The sequence below is a fragment of the Pseudonaja textilis genome, chromosome 10 (assembly GCF_049901715.1).
Source record: "Pseudonaja textilis isolate UNSWEBS1 chromosome 10, rPseTex1.2, whole genome shotgun sequence".
In the NCBI taxonomy this organism is placed as follows: domain Eukaryota; kingdom Metazoa; phylum Chordata; class Lepidosauria; order Squamata; family Elapidae; genus Pseudonaja; species Pseudonaja textilis.
Genome location: NC_141999.1, coordinates 4,265,031 through 4,287,401, shown reverse-complemented (window position 1 = coordinate 4,287,401; position 22,371 = coordinate 4,265,031). Strand labels below are relative to the sequence as shown.

At 41.9% G+C, this 22,371-nt stretch overlaps 1 protein-coding gene across 5 annotated transcripts in view; it reads right to left on the bottom strand.

The window, feature by feature from the left end:
* Nucleotides 1-18,205: 18,205 nt before the first annotated feature.
* The window catches only part of ADGRB2 (adhesion G protein-coupled receptor B2), a 263,888-nt gene continuing 259,722 nt past the window's right edge, over nt 18,206-22,371 (bottom strand). For all 5 annotated transcript variants that reach the window (XM_087939545.1, XM_087939549.1, XM_087939547.1 and 2 more), the window contains one exon: nt 18,206-19,311. In XM_087939545.1, the coding sequence (XP_087795671.1) occupies nt 19,129-19,311 (183 nt within the window). In that variant the 3' untranslated portion in view covers nt 18,206-19,128. The remainder of the gene's footprint in view (nt 19,312-22,371) is intronic.

Below are 22,371 nucleotides of genomic sequence, written 5' to 3'. Positions count from 1 at the left end.
CAACTCTGAATGTGTGTCTAATTCAAAGAGGGTTTCTGCAAACAAATCTCTGGATGCACCTGGAACCTTATCTTAATTCTGCATTTCAAAAGGGCAGCAAAAGAAGGAATGCTGTGAATAAAAGCAAAATCTGGAAATATTCTTTAAAAATAGTTCAGTTTTGGTTCTTTCCCCTTCTGCATTTGAGAGTCACAAAGTGAAGAGATCAATACCCAGTCATGGATGCTTCATCTAGCTTTAAATGTTAGGGGATACAGGGATTTTTATTTTATTTTTATTGCCTAATTTTTGAGCATTCATACATTGTTTTTAAAAAAATCAATGCCTTTTGAAAAAAAAAAATACCTTAGAACTTTCTAAATGCTAATTGTCAGCTTCTGCCTTTGAAGCTGTGCTGGGGAGAATAATCAGTTTAATAATTCTTCCTAATAAAGAAGAAACCTTTTAATAATTCAGGTGAAAGTTAGTTGATAGGCCAATTTAAAATTCTGGGGTCCAATATGAAACCATAAGAATGCAAATGCTTAAATGCCTCCAGTTACCGGCTGCCACTGCTGGGGGTTCAAGAGAGAGAAAAAATCTTTCTTACGCTAAAATCTAAAGAAGAAGCTCTTTCAACCAAAGGATAAATGCAATTCAATTTGTTTAAGTGTAAAGTGATACCTATTGAGGCAATTGAACCTCCAGCTTTTGCATATGCCAGGGACTGAGTCTGTGCTGCTGTAACTAACCAGGGGGGAAAAAATTCGGGGGAGTGGGGTCATAGCTGAGAGCTCAATGGAAATGTCAGCTCAGTTTCTGGCAGCTGTGAAAATGGCAAAACCCAGGCTAGGGATCATTAAGGGAAAGGACTGAAAATAAATCTGTCCACAATAGAAGAACCCTTATGCTAATGCATGGTAAATCTGCAGCTGGAGCATTGCACATCGTTCTGGTTGCCTAGCTGGAAACGGGTAGAGCTGAAAACAGACAGAAGTAGGAAATGAAAAGAATCAATGGCTGAAACATCTTCCCTACCAGAAGAGGTGAGAAGCTTTGAGAGCACTTCTAGAAGGGGTGACGAGGGGGGAACAAGACTGAGGGGAGATCAAATCATACCCAGCAAGGAAGAAGTGGGCAGAGAGAAAGAAAAAAAAAACCCTCTCTCTAAAGATTTTCCCCAAAGGTCTATGGAGATTCTCAGTCATCCATTTATTTAACCTATGGAATTCATAATCGCAAAAAGATGTGATGGCAATGGAGGATGGGTTTATTTCGATCCACTTGTCTTGACCCATCTACCTGTCTATCTTGGGGGTCTATCTTACCCTGAGGCCAGTAAGAGTATGCCTCCAAATTCCAGGTGAAGTTGCAGGAGAAAAAGGGTGGGAAAGGAACATTACAACCATGTTTTCAGGCATCCAGCGACATCAGAAACAGAATCTATTTATTATTATTTTATTATTTATTAAACAAATGTATATAGCTGCCAACTCACGCATAGGTGACTCCGGATGGTTACAATTTTTTTTTAGAAAAAGCATCATATAATAAAAAGCCATACCCCTCTCCCAGTGGTAGTAACAACATATTCAAATCAACCACTTGATTGATTCCATTTCCATTTGTGCTCCCCAGGCCCACTGATAAATCCACATTTTTAGCGCCTTTTGGAAAACAAACAGCTTGTTTTGATGTGTTCCAGTTCAGGAAGTTAAATAAGGATTATATTTCGTTCTGTTTGCCTTTTACAACCACAGTGCTGATAAGAGGCATTGGTTTTATTTGCAAAGTAAATCATTCTTTTTTAATTAGAGAAGTTAGAAAGCATTCAGCTTCTGGAACTTGAGTTAGGAGAAGCACCATGGAACACAAGCAAAGGAAGGACATAATGTGATAAAATCTAAAGATCTGCATGATATTGCAGGCCCTGCACAGGATCCCCTGACTTTCTTGGCCTCTCAACTTCCAGGGTCATTCCTTACAAGATTTCTTATAATTTGTCTTCTAGCCAACACTTTAGGATAACTCCAAATGTCCTGGATGACTATCTCCACAGATGTTGCTTTATCAGAAACTCTCTGGGAAGATTGCAAATAGCAACCATGTGACCCTGGGATGCTGCAACCTGTTGTAAACATGGACTGGTTGCAAGTGCCCAGATTATGCCAAAGAAACAACCAACCACCCAAAAGAGGACAAAAAGATACAAGCGCCTCTCCACTAGTAATTGCCATCCAGATCAGCATAGATTAACTCCAAGGTTAACTTCAGACTTCATCAAGTAAACAATACCCCAATCAAGAAACTGCTAAAGAGCCATCAACCAAACAATCTCTAACACCACCCCCTCCGACACAGACAGGCAAGTCACCGGACTACAAACTTGACACCAAACAGCACTCCTTACTAGCACTGATGATGTTACCTAGTTTGAGTAAACATCTGCAAGAAAACAAGCAAGTTGAGAGAGCACCAAGGATCCCTCATTTCAACTCCGAGGTACAAATATTAGCAACAGCAATAGCACTTAGACTTATGTCGCTTCACAGTGCTTTACAGCCTTCTCTAAGCAGTTTACACAGTCAGCATATTGCCCCCAACAATCTGGCTCCTCATTTGACCCACCTCGGAAGGATGGAAGGCTGAGTCAACCTTGAGCCTGGTGAGAATCATACTGCCGAACTGTTGGCAGCTGGTAGTCAGCAGAAGTAGCCTGCAGTACTGCACTCTAACCACTGCACCATCGTAGCCAATCAATATTCTCCTTTGTAAGTGCCCAGATTGCAATCAGGTGACCATACAAATATTGTGACGGTCATAAGTGCAACTTGAAATGGTCACTAGACAAATGATTGTAAGTTGAGAAATATCTTCACTTATGTAATTGCCAGAAGCCAGGCACAACTCAACACAGATTTTACTTTTTTATCTCTACACACAACTCAGCTGAAAGGATAAATTTACAGTAAGACCTTCCCACCACAAAAAGGAGGGTAAACAAACTAAGTGCCAAGCTAGGCTAAAATCATATTACAATAGAAATGTGTTCCTGTAACACATTTCTCTCTCTCTTTCTCTCTTTAGGTGTTTGGGTCAGGAAGAGAGCTGAGCTTTGCTGCTGTTCCTGTAGTTTGTGTGTCTGTGCGTGCATGGATATGAGTAGGGTTGTTCTTTTGGCCTCAGGCATTAGGAGTTGTATATTGTAGGCTGTCAGGCTACAGAACTTTTCCCATTCAATCAACTAGAATGAACTTCTGGAAATGTATCAAAACGTATCAAAAAGGAATCCTTTATTGAGATGGGACAATTCATGTAGGGGTTAAAAGCAGCGTTTAAGTTCTCTCAGGCATGCAGAGATAGATAAGGGAGTTTAAAACCCCTCCCCTTATCTTGATGTGTATTTAGTAAAACAAAGAGCCAATATGTTAATTCCCCCCACTCCCTTTTTAGAATGATCTTTTTCAGAGTTTCCCAGGACACATCTCACTGTGGAATTGTTATGGTCTCTTCATCTCCTGGCTGTGCCTCTCAGAGGTGATAGGTTCCGGCCATCTGGGATTCCTCTCTCCATTGTATCATGTGTAGGTTATACAAATTCGATATAAGATTAAATATATTCAGGTTACATCAGGAAGGATTTCTTTACCAGTCTCCCCCCCCACTTTTTCTTCTTCCATTGAAGAAATGACAGATAGATGGATCTGACTTAGGCTTTGTTACTTTTCATCATTGTGTGGCAGCCAGAATCACCTGTGTGAGATGGGCTACCATGTAAATCTTTGTGTGTGTGTGTGTGTGTGAGAGAGAGAGAGAGAGAGAGAGAGAGAGAGGGAGAGAGGTAGGGAGGGAGAGGGAGAGGGAGAGGGAGAGGGAGAGGGAGAGAGAGAGAGAGAGAGAGAGAGAGAGAGAGAGAGAGAGAGATGCAAGTGTGTTAATGAAAGGGCAAGACAGAATGTTCAGCCCTTTTAACTATTTGTAAAATGAATTATTTTCAGGGACGTGAAATATTTCCTTAAACAAACACCGTAGTTTAGAAGAAGAGAGGGAGAGATTAACAGAGATGATAGATGGATGGACAGATGGATGGATGGATGGACGGACGGACGGATGATGGATGGACAGATATTCAATATGTTTGTTAAATCAGGGCTGTAAGGGACCTGATAAGGGCTGTAAGGTCTTCTAGTCCAACCCTTTGCTCAGGAGCCTTATACCGTCCCAATCAAATGGTTATCTCTTCTTAAAAACTGGCACCCACAACTCTGGGAGGCAAGTGATTCTATAAATTAACTTTTCTCACTGCCAGATTTCTCCTTACTTCTTGGTTAGATCGCTCTTTAATAATCATTCCACCCATTACTTCTTGTCCTGCCCTCTGGTACTTTGGAAAATAAGTCGACCCTCTCTTCTATGTGACAGCCCCTCAAGTACAGGTCCCCCATAGACTAACATACCTCACTCCCTCAACCATTCATCACATGATTTAGCCTCTGGACCCTCTATCATCTTTGTTGCTCTTCTCAAAATCTTTTTTTCTATTGTGATGACCAGAATTGGATGCAGTATTCCCAAATAACAATTTTTGCATAGCTTCTGCAAGGCAAGTGGCTATATTTGAGATGCGTTACATTTTCTTGGCACGCACTGAGCTGTATTTCAGTCCATTACACAGCACTTTCCCCAGTTGCCAAAAGTCAATCTTTTTGCTTCGCACAACATTTTTCTAAAGAACACTTGAATCAGGAAATGGGAAGTTTGAAACATCAAAGTGCTTAAAGTCTATGAGAAGTTTGTCTCTTTGTTTTTCTGGAAAAAGTTGGTACTTCACTTGGCTGTGTTTGCTATTAACACAGATAATTATACAGTTAACATTAAGAGCTACCTTAAATTTCATTTAGGACATATCTAAGGGTTTACCCCTGGCAAAACAGTCAAGGTACCCTAGAATCCTAGACTTTAAAATAGTGTTTTCAAATTTGGCTAATTTAAGATGTCTGGACTTCAACTCCCAGAATATCTAACCATCATGATTTAAGATGTGTTTGGCTAGGGAATTCTGGGAACTGAAGTCCATTGATCTTAAAGTTCTAAGGTTGAAAAATGCTGGTTTAAAATATAATTTGGTTCAATTGTTTCTCAATCTAGGATCTACAATACATAATACAGTTATAACATCCCTCAAAGATGGGATCCCTCAGAGATTTCTTCCAAGTTTAATTAATACCTCGATCAGACAATTGCCCACCCAGAAGTGCCCTCATGTGAGGGATCAAAAAAAAAAAAAGTCAGATTGTCCTGTGTCCAAAACCTTCAAGGCAATTTTGCCTTGAAGTTGGTGGACGCAGGAGTCAATGTTCCTTCTCCTGAGGATGTTTCTTGAGATCTTCAGTTGAGCTCTGTTATCCATTAGTTTTCACCCCCTTTTGGTTCCGAGCTTCTCTCCAAAGCTACAGAGAACAATCCTCAATGAAAGGGCCAACATTGTATTTCCCTTAATCTTTCTTTCTTAAGTTACCCACTTTTGAAACCAATTTTCTTGGGATTGGGGTGTCAAATACTGCATCAATTTCTGAGCACTATAATTGAGGAAATTTTAGAGAAATTCCAACTAGTGAAGGGAAATACTACAAAGCTGATCAGAAGACTGGAATCTGAGTAGGCTGATGTCAGGCTCCAAAAACCAAGAAAGACACTCTGGGATTCTTCTAAGCAGTTTCTTTTATTGTTTCTCATCTATAGAGAGAAATCTTGACAAAGTAAAGCAACTACATGGATCATTGATATTCTTTGAGAACTTCCAGGAATTCCAGGAAGGAACTGCCTTGACCATCTTCCTCCCAACCAAACTATCTAAATTTGACCATGTTGCTCCTCTGGAAGGCACCCTCTCCCTCCTGGGAATCCAGACCACATTCCACCACACCTGAGAAGATATTGCAAAAACTTGTGGAGAAGGTTAGCTTTAAGAAAGCATCAACAAGCAAAATATATGGTAGCATTTTCTCAATATTTGAAAGGTTTTGAAAAACCCTTGCTTGATCATCTCATAGTGAAGGGCCCTGAGGAATGAATTTCAGTTGCAGAAAGGTGGGTTTCCATGGAAGGTTAACGTTAAACTCTACCCTGATGAATCCATTCAAACAGAAGGTGGACAGCCATCTATCTGGGATGCTTGGATTCCTAAACCGATTAGAAGAGTGGACTTCATGATGTAAATTGCCCATTCCATATAGGGTTCTAGGATCAATTGCTAATCTGATCACCTTCCTCTGGATGTGCTCCCAGTATGTATGTATTTCATGCATCTTATCTATCTATACAAGTTGACTTAAGGTTCATTGCAAATATCCTGTAGAAGAACCTAACAGTTGTAAGACATTTCCTTTGAATGGTGGAGAATGAAATAGGGCTGCAGAAATCCAGGTGACCATGAATGGCAACAAAGAGTTGATGTTTCAGTATCTCCTTGCTACCATCCGGAATGCTGCATCCCAGTTCCTGGAGGGGAGCAGGCTTGGTGGGGAGGGATAGAGACCCCAGCAATTAAGCTCAGAAACTGAGCTTAATTGCTCAGGAAAGATCACTGGGTGATGGTGTCTCCCCCCCCCCCCATGCAAACTAGCCCTCTTTCATTCTGCTTCTGAAAGCAATTAGACTGGCATCTCTTTCCATTAAAAAAATGAACCCATCTGCAGTCAGAAAGTGTTTCTTGGTTTGGTTTTTTGCTTTGTTTTTTTTTTTATTATTTTCAGATCATTAATGGGACTGCAATGAATAAACTTGAAGCCAGATTAGAATAATAGGCAGAGAAAAGGAGACAACAAAGAGGTGGGGAACAGGGGGAACAAGGAAGAACAGAAAGCAGTGGGTAAATTCTTTGCAGTTTTGGGAAAGACCAACTCTGCCATTTGGACCAACTCTCTCCACTGGAGCCTCCAACCTTAGAAGAAAATCATCCAGAACAATAAAGGTCATTGATGGTTTGGGGCCATTTGCTTTTATTACCTTCTTTGTGTTCTCCCAACAAGCCACAGGCAACAGTATTTGGATAGGCACCTGATTAGGTAAGTAGGTTGAATGGGAGTCGGATGCCAGCTCACAATCCAGGCAGAGTTGTATCTGCTCAGAAAAGACTTTGATTATGTGATGTACCTGGCCATGCATTATGGTCCTGGATTGTTGGTTTTGAAGGTTCCCTGAGTAGGAGCCAGGCACAAGATGTGTTCTGTCTCACCTTTCTTCTTTCCAAAAAAGATGAAAGAGAACAAACTCACGCAAACACAGGCAGGCAAGCTGACTCGGGCTTTACAGAGTTAATTCTTTATACTGATAATGTCCTTGGCATTCCAACACACTCTGCCTGCCAAGTCCGAAAAGATAACTAGAAAAACTACTCACTGAAGATTCCAAAGCAGACCACAAAAAACAGTCACAACAAAACCTGGAAGAGAAGTCAACTTTGTCCCGTACAAAGTTTCCAGAGAAAACACACCCACTTTTATCCCCTGTGGGGTGTGTCTCAATGACTCAGTTCACTCTCTGACCCTCCCATGCCTCCTACGTTGCAGCTCCCATTTCTTCCTACGACGCTGCCTAGGATCAAGCCAACATTTGTCCACTTGACTCCCTGTCAGGGGCTGCTCCGATATGCCCCCCTCCTCCTGATTAATCTCAGGCTGTTCCTCTCGGTTGTCTGCTGAAACCTGAGGCGTTATCAGGGAGGAAGGCATTGCCAGAGAGGAAGGTCCTGGGGAGGAAGGCATTCCCAGTTCCTCCTCCTCATCTTCCGAGTCCTCTTCCTCTAACAGCACAAACTCGGGAATCGGAGCCACAACAAGATGCATTGGTTGATCGGGACAGTGTTCCTTTTGCAACCCGATGCTCTCTGGTTCTTCCAGCCAATTTGATGTCCTCGGGGGACACAGAGGATTTGAAGAAAGTTTCTACTGCCAGTTTGTGTAGTTTTGAAACCCTGAGTGTCTTTGGTCAAGGCTGATGGAAAGGGCATGAGGAGACACCCAAAATTAAAGACAGCCTCCTAGGGGAAGAACATTGTAAATATAATAGAGGTCTGTTGAGGTGATCTCCTAAGAGTTAACCCTTTCTTTACTGGTACAAACCACATGACTATTATGCATGGTTCGAGTCATAACTGCTACAACTTGGATGCAAGTGTTCCTGAGAGCAACTAAGGCAGTATATGCTAGGGGTGTCAAACTCAAGGCCTAGGGGGCCAGATCCGGCCCATGGGGTGATTAGATCTGGCCTGCAGGACTGCCCTAGAAACAGCAAAGGACTGTCAAAGCTCCGTTTTCACTGGCAGAGGGTTGCAGGAGACCATCCCAGCCAAAAATGGAGCTCAGGAGCCCGTTTTTGCTGGCAGAGTGCTTGGGCCACCATAGGCATCCCCTGACATGAGTGATGTCATGCTGGCCATGCCCCCCTGGCCATGCCCCCAAGATCAAACACAATCCTGATGCATCCCTCAACGAAATCGAGTTTGACCCCCCCCCCGGTATATGCTATTTGTTGCAGGGATGTGGTACTGTAAGAAATTGGTCAGATACAGACATTATAACTGCAAATTCCAGACATTTAAAGCTCAGCGGATTGAGTAAACCCAGACTGTGAAAGGCTTTGACTGGAGCAGCTTCCACATATTCACCCATGCACTATATTGAGCCAGGGCTCTTTGTTCACTATGTGCAAGTGGCAGAGAATAGACTATACAGTCTCCAGTCTATACAATGGCAATACAGACCATTGTTATTCTAAGGAGTTTGGTAATGTGTTTTAATTTAGTCAAGATGTTTAGAGCTCATTCTGAGCTAACCTGCCTTTTTTTAAAATAAAAAAAAATCTTGTTTACTGAATGAAGGAGGAAGGGGAAAGGGAAGACTTCAAGTACCTTCAAAGCTTTTCTCATTATGAGCATTTCAGATTTTTGATTCTGATCTCAAAATCATGTGTCACTCGATGAAGGTCAAGCTAGCAGGACCATGAAGTCACAGTGCCCATTTTTGATAAGTGCGGTTGTTGTTTGTGGGAAGCTTCTGCGCAGAATCTAGCACTGGGGTACTGTTGAAATTAGGTGCCTTTGGGGCAACTCTGCTTGTCATTATTGAGCTCTTGGCAACTTGGAAGAGATTTGGGCTTGGTTTGTATTCTCCTTATGCTATACTTTTGAATCTGTTTGCTTGAGCTAATAATAAATTTTAAAACCCCTTTATTTACTGGATGCTTCATTTTTTCTGGCTTCAAAAGAATCAATTGCCTGGGGACTTGATCACTGCCCTGACACTAAGGAAAGCATATTTTTTTTTATTATTATTATTCTACTATCAATCATTTTGCATTCACTAGAACACACGGTGCCCTTTATCTTTGTCCTCTGGCTAATTGTCACTCTACTGGTATATATTCCAAAGAGCATGAACATCCATAAAAGCAACAACAACAATGAACTTTCCAAAGTGAAATGCTAATTTCTAATCAGGAAAGGGGACCACTGTAGTGTAAGATCCCATTGTATGAAACAGTGTTGTGCTTTGAACACACGCATACACAAAAACCTCTTTCTTGAATTCTTTGCCTAAGAAATACAACTCGTGGATGCCAGAATACTAGTTTTCCTTTAGCGTGGATTTATTAGATACTCCAATTCCCTGTTCTACGCAACCTAAACTCCTGAATGTGTAATTTAGCATACTTTCACAACCAGTTATAAATTATAGTTGTAGGCTTTTTATTTTGTAGATGGTCTGTTAAACCCTCTATAAATAAAGGGGTTTGAGCACTTAAGCTTATAAGTCCAAATCTAGATGTCAAAAGTTGTTTTAGCAGGAGATGTTGCCACACAGAGCAATACTGGCAAGGACATTGCAGCTTTTCAAATGGGAAAGATTCATCATCTGATCCTTTTAATCTAATGTATGCACTGCAGATTCTCCCAGAATGTTAACTTAGCATGAAATAGAAGGAAGAGGAATTGGATAGTTTGGAGGCATTCTGATTAATAACACCCAGAATTTGAAAATGACAAGCCCACATTTTTCAAATGTAAGATACCTGTGTCACCCCAAAGTCTCCCAAATGGACCCTTCAGATCTGCTATTCTGATGACGTCCCTTCGGCATTCTTCTTTCAGCTTTTAAGCAGTGAGTGAAACAGATGCAGTGTTTGGTTTATCAGCAGAAGTGCTAGGCATAATAAAAAGGGCTTCTGTCTTTACTGACATTCATGATGGGGGCAGGGTGGGGGTGGAGACCTGCAGCTTATTTTGGGAGGAGTGCTTTGCCTTTAATTCTACCCTCCCCCTCCCATAATGACATAAAATGCCAATTTAAAAGGACAAAATAAACGAAGTAGATAATCTTTGAACCTTTTGGTCTTTAGGAAATGGATAGGGTCCTTATCTGAACTTGCCCACAGGCTCCTTAGACTGATGTCTCTCTTGGCTAACTAAAGTTGTCGAGGCAACTGGACTTTTCATCCTCTTCTAGAAGAAGAGCTGAAGAAGCTTTTTTGGATGAGAAGCGAAACATCTTCAAAGAAATACAAGAAAGTCCAGTTGTCTCTTGAAAAAGCAGCTTTGGGACAACCATGATTTGGATGACCAAGAATCTCCATAGACACTTGGATGTGGGTGCTTGTGCTGGTGAATTCATAATACAGGGGTTGTCCTTTTGCCTCTTAAAGAAGTGCTGCTTTGTCTTTCCTCTGGAAGCCACCACTAGACCCAGACTATACTGGGCAACATTTGCCCAACGTTCAATCTTCCCTTTCTAGGGAAGGCTACAGTATAAAGAAGGTGATTGCATAATGGCTCCAGGCGATCTTGAATGAAGTGGATTGTCTGCATAACTTTCAGTCAAGAGTCAGGCCTGGGTATGGGATGGACTATGAGTTTCAGGTCCAGATATGGGACCCATTGTATTCATCACACACTATTGAGAGCAGGATGGAGATAAGGCATTCTGCCTTTACTTGATCTCTTGGTGGCTTTCAACGCCACAAACCATGGTATACTTCTGGATTACATTTGAAAGTTGAGAATTGGTTGCAGGGAGTTATACTGGTTCTCCCCCTTTCTCCAAAACTGGTTTTAGTTGATGTTGGTTGGGAGCGAGAAGTCTCGTTCTTGGCCCTTGCTATGCAGGGTACAGATTTGGTGTGTTATCTGCTCATGTTTTAATATTTAGAGGAAGCCACTGAGTGAACCCCTCCATTACCATGAGCTGAGCTGTCGTCAGTGTGATTGTAAGGCATCCAGAAAGTATCCATGATATCAATCACTCCGAGACATTTTCTCTCCAATTGATATTGTACATTTCTACACCAGATGAGTTAAGTGATGTTGTTGATGACTTTTCTCGGTACTTGGATTGTGTGTGGGTCTGGATGGGAAGCAATAGACTTCAACTAAACCCTAGTAAGACCAAGTAGCTTTGGATTTGGGGCCTTCTGCACCTGGAAATTTGATGTCTTAGCTCCTGGATAGTGTTTCACTACTCCAAAAAGACTCAGTTCATAATTTGGGGGTTCTTCTCATATGCAATTCATGTTCAAGAAGGAGGTAACAGTCGTGGGCAGAAGAACCTTTGCAGAGTTTCATGTTGCCTGCTATTTGCATCCAATCCTTGATTGGGAGGCTCTTCTCATAGTCGCTCATGGCTTAGCCAACTTCTTGATGGATTATTGCAATGCATTCTATATGGGATTAACCTTGAAAAGTATCTCAAAGCTTCAGCTGGTTAAAAATGGGGCTGTATAAGCAGTTGTGTCTATTTCAAGAATTGCACACATTCAACCTCTACTTTGTGGGCGCATTTGCTACCAGTTTGTTTCTGGATCAAGTTGAAGATGCTGCTTTTGTTCTTTTCAGACACTTGGATGTGGGTTCTAGTGCTGGAGTCTATGAAGATTCTCAGTCATCCAGGTAATGGTTGTCCCAAAGGTGCATTGTCAAAAGGTATCTGGACTTACTTGGTTTTTCCTTGATGATATTTTGCTTTTCATCCAAGAAGCTTCTTCAGATTTGACTCAAACTTGGTCAGAACTGGAGAAACTTCTTGGATGAGAAGCAAAATGTCTTTTGGGACAACCTTTGTAGGACTACATGACCTTGGGGCCAGGTTATTTGAGGGACTGTCTCTACCCTGTGACATTTCCCCATCCCATTAGGACTAGAGTGGAGGCATGTTGCATGTCCCATCAGCTAAGGATGCACTCTCTGCATGTTAGCTGCCACTTTGTTTTTGTTTTTTACTGTTTTTACTTTAAATTTAAATAATGGTTTTATTGTTTTTTATATATTTTACTTTTATATATTTTGTTTCATAATGTTTGCCGCGCAGAGTCACGATGTGAGACACTATGCAAATGTGATAAATAAATGCAATTTAAGAAGAAATAGGGGGAGAAAACCTACCCTCGTGTGCCTAATGGGATTCTCAAAACGAGAGAAACTACACACTTGTGATAGGACTGAATATAGACAGGACCTTGAGAAATCCAAAATAAATATAGGATCCAGGCAGGCAGATAAATCAGTTTCCAAGTTGTAAATTAGAGAAAAAGAAAGAAATCATGAATTACACTGAGCAACAAGCAGCAGCTGGGATTGAGAAATCATCCCTGATAGTATCTTTATATAAAATCATCAGGACCTAACTAGTTCCCCAGATCATCTGTAGGCAGACAAACTGTAGCATCATCTCTGGGGAAATGCTGAAATATACCCCAAATCACAACTCCATCCATTGATCCCAGTTGACTATACCAAAAAAATCTGATGGTTGAAACTCAGCTCTGCAGATCAGTTAGCCTCCTCTGCAGAATTCTAGAGTTAGAAGGGGCCAATTAAGACCACCAAGTCCAACCCCTGCTCAGGGCTGGAATCCAAAGTGGTGCCTTCCAGAGAAATGACCATGTCTTCTCTGGTTCAGCCAATCCAGTGAAGGGGAAACGGCCACTTTCCCTAATAATTGGCTCCATTGGCGGGTCCAGTTTGAAAGCTTTTTGTCTAACTTTCATTTGGAATCTGCCTTCTGGAAATTGTTTGGGTTGCAGTTCTGCAAGCCATCAAGCATTATGGTGTGTACAGAGTTCTTCCAGCAGTTCTCGGTATCTACAAGGGTGGATTACTGGGCAGGATCACTGTGCTCCTTCTGCCTTGCACTCCTTCATATAGCACTGCAAAAACATTCAGCCCACAGAGATGCAGCTCTGCTTAGCTCCATAATTATTCTCTGCAAAGCCCATCACAGAATTTGAATGCAAAGAAGTGCATATTTGCGTCCTCCCACTCCGCCCCTTTCTCCCTTTTGGTTCATGGTTTAAGGACCATTTCTTGCTTGGAAAGAAGAAGTGAGCCCTCATGTGTAAACCATGATCCCTTTTCCCAACTAAAAGAGTCTAAGATATTAAATGAGTACAGGTAGTCCTTGATTTACAACAGTTTATTTGGCAACCGTTTGAAGTTACAACCACACTGAAAAATGTGACTTTCACACTTACGACCGTTGCACATCCTTATGGTCACATGATCAAAATTCAGATGCTTGGGAAATATTTATGACGGTTGTAGTGTCCCAGAGTTATGTCATTCTCTTTGGTGACCCTCTGACGAGCAAAGTCATTGAGGAAGCCAGATTTACTAAACAACTTTGTTACTAACTTAACAACTGCAGTGATTCACTTAACCATAGTGGCAGTACAGGTTGTAAAATGGGGCAAAATTCACTTAACAAATGTCTTACTTAGCAACAGAAATTTCGGGCTCAATTGCAGCCGTAAGTTGAAGATTACCTGTACTTTGGGAATTATGTGCCCATGATTGGTATCATTTGTCTTATTTTACTTTTGTGATATTGTATGCTGTAGTATTATCGAATTTAGTGAGCATTCTTTACCATGGATGCTTTATTGTACTGTATTCCTTTAGTTGAAGGGTTCTGCTCTCTGGTTCTAGAGAAAGTCCTCCATGATGGGGCTGAGGTTGGAAGCAGCAGGGCCTTTCTCCTTCCTTTTGGAAAGACTCGGCCCTCTTAGCCACTCTTCCACCACCCAAAGGAAAGCTAAAATGAGCCGAGGCTGATGCCTAGTGGATGGAGCAACAGCCACATTCCCTTTCTGTTGTGCCAGTTCAATCTCTCAACACTTATCAGGAGAGTGAAAGCAAAGCAGAGGTGGCAAAGTTAACAGAAAGTTGATGAAAAGAAGTCAATTAATGGGTTCACCCACTCCAAAGAAAATGGTGGTAGCAGGTAAGAGCTCTCAGATATTGATAGACCTCACTTGGTTGTTTTTCTTTAAAATATTTTTTTACTTGGATTTCTTCCAAGGACATTTAAGATATAATGAGGTTCTTCCTCTCCAGTTTATCCACAGGATCAAGTCCAGTCTCTTTCCAGTAGAGGTGAGATGTGAATGATTGACTGGATGACACTATCTATTGGCATGGGGTTAATATCTTTAATGTATTGCTGATATTCATCTTTGCCCTGGGATATCCAAGTGATGCTATTGAGGTGCTTCCCCAGGCCCTGGAGGCTGGATGGACTTATATGGGAAAGAACCAACCTTGGCTCGATCTTAATAAGACTGAGTGGCTGTACATTTAAATTTTCCAGATCTAATGACTTTCCAAAATGAACCCCAAGCAGCATGTCAATGCTATTCACTGCTGGATAGCACTGATGTGCAATGCTGGGGTTCTCCTAGATTTACAGCTCCTCTTCAAGAAGTGGGTGGCAGCTATGGCCCAGAGATCTTTCACACAAATATATCTTGTGTGCCAACAGCATCTATTCCTGCATCAGGAGGTCCTGCTCTTGGTTGTTCGTGCCTGAGCCACTTCTGAATCGGAGTATTGTAATGCAATCAATATGGGAATATCCACGGAGCATACTAAGAAGCTGTAGCAGGCTAAAAATGCAGCAATAGACAATTTTGGGATGCATTGTGGAAACACCATCATACGAGCTTCCTATAAACTTTTGACTGCAATTCAAGGTGCAGGTTGTCAGTTTTAAAGCCCTAGATGGTTATTTGTGGGACTACCTCCCACAGTGATTTCTGCCTATTTCATCCAATCTGACAGACTGGGCATGTTCCATGCAAGACAATGCAAGACAATGGCACCTGGTGAACCCAGGAAGCAAACCTTTCTTGTCATAATGCCTGTCCAATAGAAGAGCCTCTCACCCCTCCAAAGATTTACTACTGGCGTTTTGGAAGACTGTACAGACCTGGCATTCCTCCTGATATGGGTTTTATAGAATTGGTGGTTACAAAGATTCTATTGTGACTTGCTTTATTTTGGTTTGGTTTTAATGGAAAGCTTTGCTTTTTCCCACTTTTGTTTGTCATCCAGAACTTTCTTGGCCAGACATGTAAATTGGATAAATAAGTCATATAGTCTGCATTTTCCCCCATATTAGTTTACATTCACTGCAAGAAAAAGAATTAGCTTTTAGCACACACACACACACACCAGGAATAAGTAGAGTATATTTCTTCTATATATTCTGTGGCCAAGGGAGACAGGTAAACATTTTGTCTTGTGATCTGCAGCCTCTTTGGCTTCCCCTACTTCCATTTCCTCCTTAGAGAAAGCCAAGGCAGGAACTCTTCCAAGCAGACTTGATGCTACTATGTTTCAGAAATCCATGGACAATGACCCCTTTCTTGGAGAAGTTAGTCCAATTATCCATTCAGTTCCCTAAATCCCCAAACGTGAATTTGCCAGTAGAGAAACAGCCCGGTTTCAATGAAATAACTAAAACTTCACTGCTTCTTCTCAGGATATGACTAGATCAGCTATAGACAGGGGTGTCCATGGGGGATAGGGAAACAAAAAAGATGGCAGCCATCTTGCTTGTTAGCTTCCACCATGACTTTGTTGACCTTCCCTCTTGATGGCCCTGTCTGAAGGCCAAAAGCTGCTGGTACCACCAGCCCCCTTTTTATGGCTCTGTAAAGAGATGGAAGGCAATGGAGAGTTAGGTGGCTGTTTATTTTTCCTAGCTAGATGGAAAGGCAGGCTTGGTATCTGCTTTCTTCTTGGATCATGGGCTTTGGAGTCCTCCTCCAGCTAGGAGGATGAGAACCTTCTTAGATTGACACTCGCCAGGAAAGGAGAGAGCTCCATAGACTTCCTCTGTAACATCAGTTGTACACTGTGGTTGTTCTTTCCAAGGTTAATATATTCTTCTCTGCAGAAGAAAAGAACAAGGGGTTGCAGGGGGATTTGAGGGTGTCAGCAGAAGAGAGATGGAGTGCCTTTTTCCAAAGTTTGCAACCATTTGAGCAGGGCTCCTTACATGCTTGGACAGCTCCACAATTAAATTCCACTGGATCTAGTGGGGTTTAGTGCTGAGTAAACCATCACAGATTGTACTAACTTCTGCTTTGGGAATACTGACAGGCAGAAATTCCAGGCAACTGAGGTTCCATAGCTGCCACGGAGATGTAGCTTAGTTGAACTTGCAAAGTGTAGAGAGAGCTGTAGTCCTATCTCTCATTAGAAATATTCCTAAACCGAAGGGAAAACAAATGAAACCCGCTTTTTTCTGCAAAATACCATCTATCTCACTCAATGCCAGAACTGATTAGAGCTAGCCCTCAACTTACAACAGTTCACTTATTGTCCCTAAATGAACAACAGACATTTAGTGACTGTTGAAGAAGAATGCCATTGTTCAAAGAAACAACGGCACTGAAAAAAAAAGGGACTTATGGCCAGTTTTCACACTTGTGACCATTTCACCATCCCCTTGGTCACATGACTTACATTCAGATGCTTGATAACTGACTCACATTTATAATGATTGCAGTATCTCCTTTTGCCACCTTCTGACAAGCAAAGTCAATGGGGGAAACCAGATTCAATTAACAACCATATTACTAATTTAACAACTGCAGTGATTTACTTAACAAACGTGGCAAGAAAAGATGTAAAAGAAGACAAATTTCACTTCTCACTTAGCAACATACACTTTGGATTCAATTGTGGTTGTAAGTTGAGGATTTCCTGTACTTCTTAGTTTCCTTCCCGTTGCAAAAAGGGCTTCCATTTTTCTACCTTGTTTCCAGAAACTTCTTGACAATACATAGTCCATTTCACAAGATGAGGTCTTCGGAATATATTGAGGGGAGGGTAGCAGGCCTAAAACTGGCTAAGTGGCTTTTGTCTTAAGCATCCATCTTTCCACTCCTTAGTTTTACCTGTACGTTCCCTCTATGAAATATTCCCTGGAACTTTTTCTGTTGCTTTGTCTTTCTTTGGGATTGAACACAAACAGGGAACGAGCCAAAGAAGGATCAGATAGGGTAATGAGAAGGATGTTATGCCCAACTTGGAAAAGCAACCCATCAGACAATTACATTCCACAAGACGAGAATGTCCCTGAGATTGTCTTCTCCTTTGAAAGAGTTTTGGAGGCAGTTTCGCTTTTATAAATTGAATGAAATCTAATAGGAAAAGAATGCAAGCGAATTCTCCTGCCCCAGTAGAAATTTTAGCTGAGTTGATCAGCCACCTCTCTAAAATTATTTGAAACTTCTTTTGAACCTTGTTGATTGATGCTTGAGGCCCAAAGAACACTCCCAAGCTTCATGTTCTTCAAGGGAAAAGATCCTACATTTTAAAAAAGATGTATGTTCTCATTCAACCTGGATCAATTTTATTCAGATAGTTGAAATTTACCATCTGAGTCCCCCAAATATACCTCATGCTGTTAAAAATAAATAAATTCAGCCACTCGCTTTCAAGTTGGCATCAACTTTTAGTGACCGCCAGATCACTGTTTCTTAACACTGGAAACTTTAAGAGGTGTAGATTTCAACTCCCAGAATTTCCAATGATGACTGGGGAATTCTGGGAATTGAAGTCTGCACATTTTAAAGTTGCCAAGGTTGAGAAATACTGACCCTGATTTTTCTCAAGGATGAAAGGAAGACTTACTACATTTTTAAAAGGCACAAGTTCTTGGATTTATATTTCATTTTGTACAGGTATGGTTTCTTCACTGTAGTGACTCCTCGTTAATTCAAAGATGATGACAATAGTAGCAGACAATGCATTGAGTGGTTTTTTTTTTTCCTTTTTATTTCCAACAAATACAGCACCCGCCTGGCCTGGGATATATAGGAAGTAGGGTTGAGGATGAACAGAAGACTTGGGCAGGTGGGAAGACAGGGTTTTTTGTTTGTTTGTGTGTGTGTGTGTGTGTGTGTGTGTGTGTACCAGGGAGGGGAGGAGCAAGGTTTTCTTTCCTGCTTCTATTTCCCAAGTGAGGTTTGCAATTGGAAAAGGGAGGAAATGTCCGGTGATGACTTTTATCCCAGAATACTGTTAGGGCACACAGTGCATGGTGTAAGGATATATCCAGATTTTTAAAAAAGAAACAAAAGTAAAAAAGAAAGGAAGGAAGGAAGGAAGGAAGGAAGGAAGGAAGGAAGGAAGGAAGGAAGGAAGGAAGGAAGTAGAAGGAGGGAAGGAAGGAAAAAAAGGAAGAAAAAAAAGGGGAGGGAGGGAAGAGAAAGGGAAGGAAGGAGGAAAGGAAGGAAGGAAAAGAAAGAGAAGTGAAAGAATGAAAAGGAGGGAAGGAAGGAAAAGAGAAGTGAAAGAATGAAACGGATGGATGGATAGAAGGAAGGAAGGAAGGTTCTCTAGCCGCTAGAAAGGGCAGGATCTCTTGCCACCCTCCTTTGCCCCGTGGGAGGGGCAAATGGAGACCCACAAATATGATTGGATTTTGTGTCCCAGCAGTGCACCACAGTGCAGAAATGGGAAGAGTGTGAGGGGAGGTAGGAGACCTGGTGATGCAGAAAGGAATATGTCCCTCTAGGATCTGCAAGAGGAGCAGAGAAAGATGTGTGGGAAGGTGAGCATGACTGCACCTGCTTGAAAGCTGGGGAAGTGGCCCAGCCTCCGTGGTGCTCCTCGCCTTCCTCCTTGAGGTGTGTCTAAAGAGAGGGCTGAGTTTAAAAAAAAGTCTCCCCAGAAAAACACCAGAAGGGGAAGAAACTCATCTGTCCTGATTTGCTTGATTTTTCCAAAGTGTCAGTGTGAAAAATATATATATATATATTTATATTTATATATATTTATAGGCTGCTAAGTCACGGAGTCCATGAGGCTCACACTTCTGTTTGGAAGTCACCCTCTGACAGATCCAGGCTCATGCAATGCTTTTCCCAGTCAGCCGAGTGCAGTTCCAGCTTCTCCCGTGGCTTGGTGGGCAGGGAACTCAGCGTCATAGCCTTGAAGGTACTCCAAGACTTTTGCTTCTGTTGCTGGCTCTCTGGACTGGTTACCTCTTGCTGAAGAAGGAGAAGAGAAAGGAGACTTAGGGTGGAAACAATACCATTGAACTGAAGGTGCTCATTGCTCTTTGGTCAAAACCTCCCCACATTCATTGTACTCTGTCTTCAGATAGAGCTGGGTCCATACAACTCAAGATTGCAGTAGAAGAATGGTAGAAATTCTAAGCACAGTATCTAAGCACCTAAGCATAGTCCACAAAATTATCTGTTACAACGTTTTACCTGTCAATGATTTCTTCAGCCTCAATCACAATAATACACGGGCAAACAACTGATACAAACTCAAGGTAAACCGCTCCAAACTCAATTGCAGAAAATACGACTTCAGCAACAGCGTGGTCAATGCCTGAAACGCCCCACCCAACTCTGTGGTTACAGCCTCAACCCCTTACAGCTTCAACCTCAAACTGTCTACCATGGTCCTCACCCCATTCCTAAGAGGTCCTTAAAGAGGTGGTACACAAACAAGCGCACCAGCGTGCCTACCGTCCCTGACTTACTGTCCCCATTTATCTGTATTTACTCCCTGTGTTCTTGTTTATGTTCATACTTATACTTGTTATCTTGTACATGTTTGACAAATAAACAAACAAATAAATAATTGATTGTTTTTATTAAGGTTTGTTTCTACTTGGAAACCACTTATTGGACTTTCTGCTTGAATCTGAAAAAAGTGAAATTTTACTTTGGGGATTTGAAAATTAGAACTATTTATGATTATAGAAATATTGTATGTTGTCATTAATTTTACAGTAAAATTGCAGAGCTTAATACATTTTATATTTGCCAACTCTACCCAAGAAAGTTGGAAGTTCTTTCTTTCTTTCTTTCTTTCTTTCTTTCTTTCTTTCTTTCTTTCTTTCTTTCTTTCTTTCTTTCTTCCTTCCTTCCTTCCTTCCTTCCTTCCTTCACTCTTCTTCCTTCCATCCCTCCTTGTACTCCTGGTTTCACTCTTTTTTCTGATCTTTTCTTTTTCTATTATTTTCTGTTTCAAATTTTATTTTTGTAGAAATTTAATAAAGTCTTATAAAGACAGATTTCAACAGAAGAGAATATAGAGTATAGTTGACTGATGGATTTCTTGGTGCTCTCCGAGGCTGGTTGTTTGCAAGCAGATATTTCATTATTTAACTAGGTAATTAGTTATTCCTGCTCATGAGTATGGAGTTTGCTCCTTGGTTATATACAGTAGCTCATCCTGTCAGTCAACAGTGGGTGTGGGTTTTCTTCTTAATTATTTATCTGGTGTTAATTGCTATTTATCTTAGAGCAAGTTAAATGCAAAACTGCTGGGAACTCCTGGAGTTTGCTGGAGAATTCAGATAAGTCAGCCATCAATAGATGCATAGAGATAAATTACACTGCTCAAAAAAATAAAGGGAACACTTAAACAACACAATGTAACTCCAAGTCAATCACACTTCTGAGAAATCAAACTGTCCACTTAGGCAGCAACACTGATTGACAATCAATTACACATGCTGTTGTGCAAATGGAATAGACAACAGGTGGAAAGCATAGGCATTTAGCAAGACATCCCCAATAAAGGAGTGGTTCTGCAGATGGTGACCACAGACCACTTCTCAGTTCCTATGCTTTCTGGCTGATGGTTTGGTCACTTTTGAACGCTGACGGTGTTATCACTCTAGTAGTAGCATGAGACGGAGTCTACAACCCACACAAGTGGCTCAGATAGTGCAGCTCATCCAGGATGGCACATCAATGCAAGCTGGGGCAAGAAGGTTTGCTGTGTCGGTCAGCGTAGTGTCCAGAGCATGGAGGCGCTACCAGGAGACAGGCCAGTACATCAGGAGACATGGAGGAGGCCCTAGGAGGGCAACAACCCAGCATCAGGACTTCTACCTCTGCCTTTGTGCAAGGAAGGACAGGAGGAGCACTGCCAGAGCCTTGCAAAATGACCTCCAGCGGGCCACAAATGTGCATATGGCTGCTCAAACGGTCAGAAACAGACTCCATGAGGGTGGTATGAGGGCCCGACGTCCACAGGTGGGGGTTGGGCTTACAGCCCAACACCGTGCAGGACGTTTGGCATTTGCCAAAGAACACCAAGATTGGCAAATTCGCCACTGGCGCCCTGTGCTCTTCACAGATGAAAGCAGGTTCACACTGAGCACATGTGACAGATGTGACAGGGTCTGGAGACGCTGTGGAGAACGTTCTGCTGCCTGCATCATCCTCCAGCATGACCAGTTTGGCAGTGGGTCAGTAATGGTGTGGGGTGGCATTTCTCTAGGGGGGCGCACAGCCCTCCATGTGCTCGCCAGAGGTAGCCTGACTGCCATTAGGTACTGAGATGAGATCCTTAGACCCCTTGTGAGAATCATATGCTGGTGCGGTTGGCCCTGGGTTCCTCCTAATGCACAACAATGCTAGACCTCATGTGGCTGGAGTGTGTCAGCAGTTCCTGCAAGATGAAGGCACTGATGCTATGGACTGACCCGCCCGTTCCCCAGACCTGAATCCAATTGAGCACATCTGGGACATCATGTCTCGCTCCACCCACCAACACCACGTTGCACCACAGATTGTCCAGGAGTTGGGGGATACTTTAGTCCAGGTGTGGGAGGAGATCCCTCAGGAGACCATCCGTCACCTCATCAGGAGCATGCCCAGGTGTTGTAGGGAGGTCATACAGGCACATGGAGGCCACACACACTACTGAGCCTCATTTTTGTGTTCGTTTTATTTTTTGAGTAGTGTATATTTCCACACCATTTATAAGACACAATAAAAAAGGTGCAAAGGAAATGAAAAGACCAGAATATGCTCTCTCCAGCAGAAGTCAGAAAGCAATACCTTAATCAATGTACTATCAAGGAGAAAACCACACCCCCATTACTCTTGGCAGGCAAATTACTATACATAAACAGGGAGCAAACCTCACTATATATAAAAATGGAGGAAACTGATATAGTTGTGTGATCAAATATTTGCAAATCAAATATTTGGAAAGCCCCAAAGGACTCCATATACCCAAAGAAGCAGCAGTGGTAGGATTCAATTATTTTTACTACTGTGGGTGTGGCTTGGTGGGTG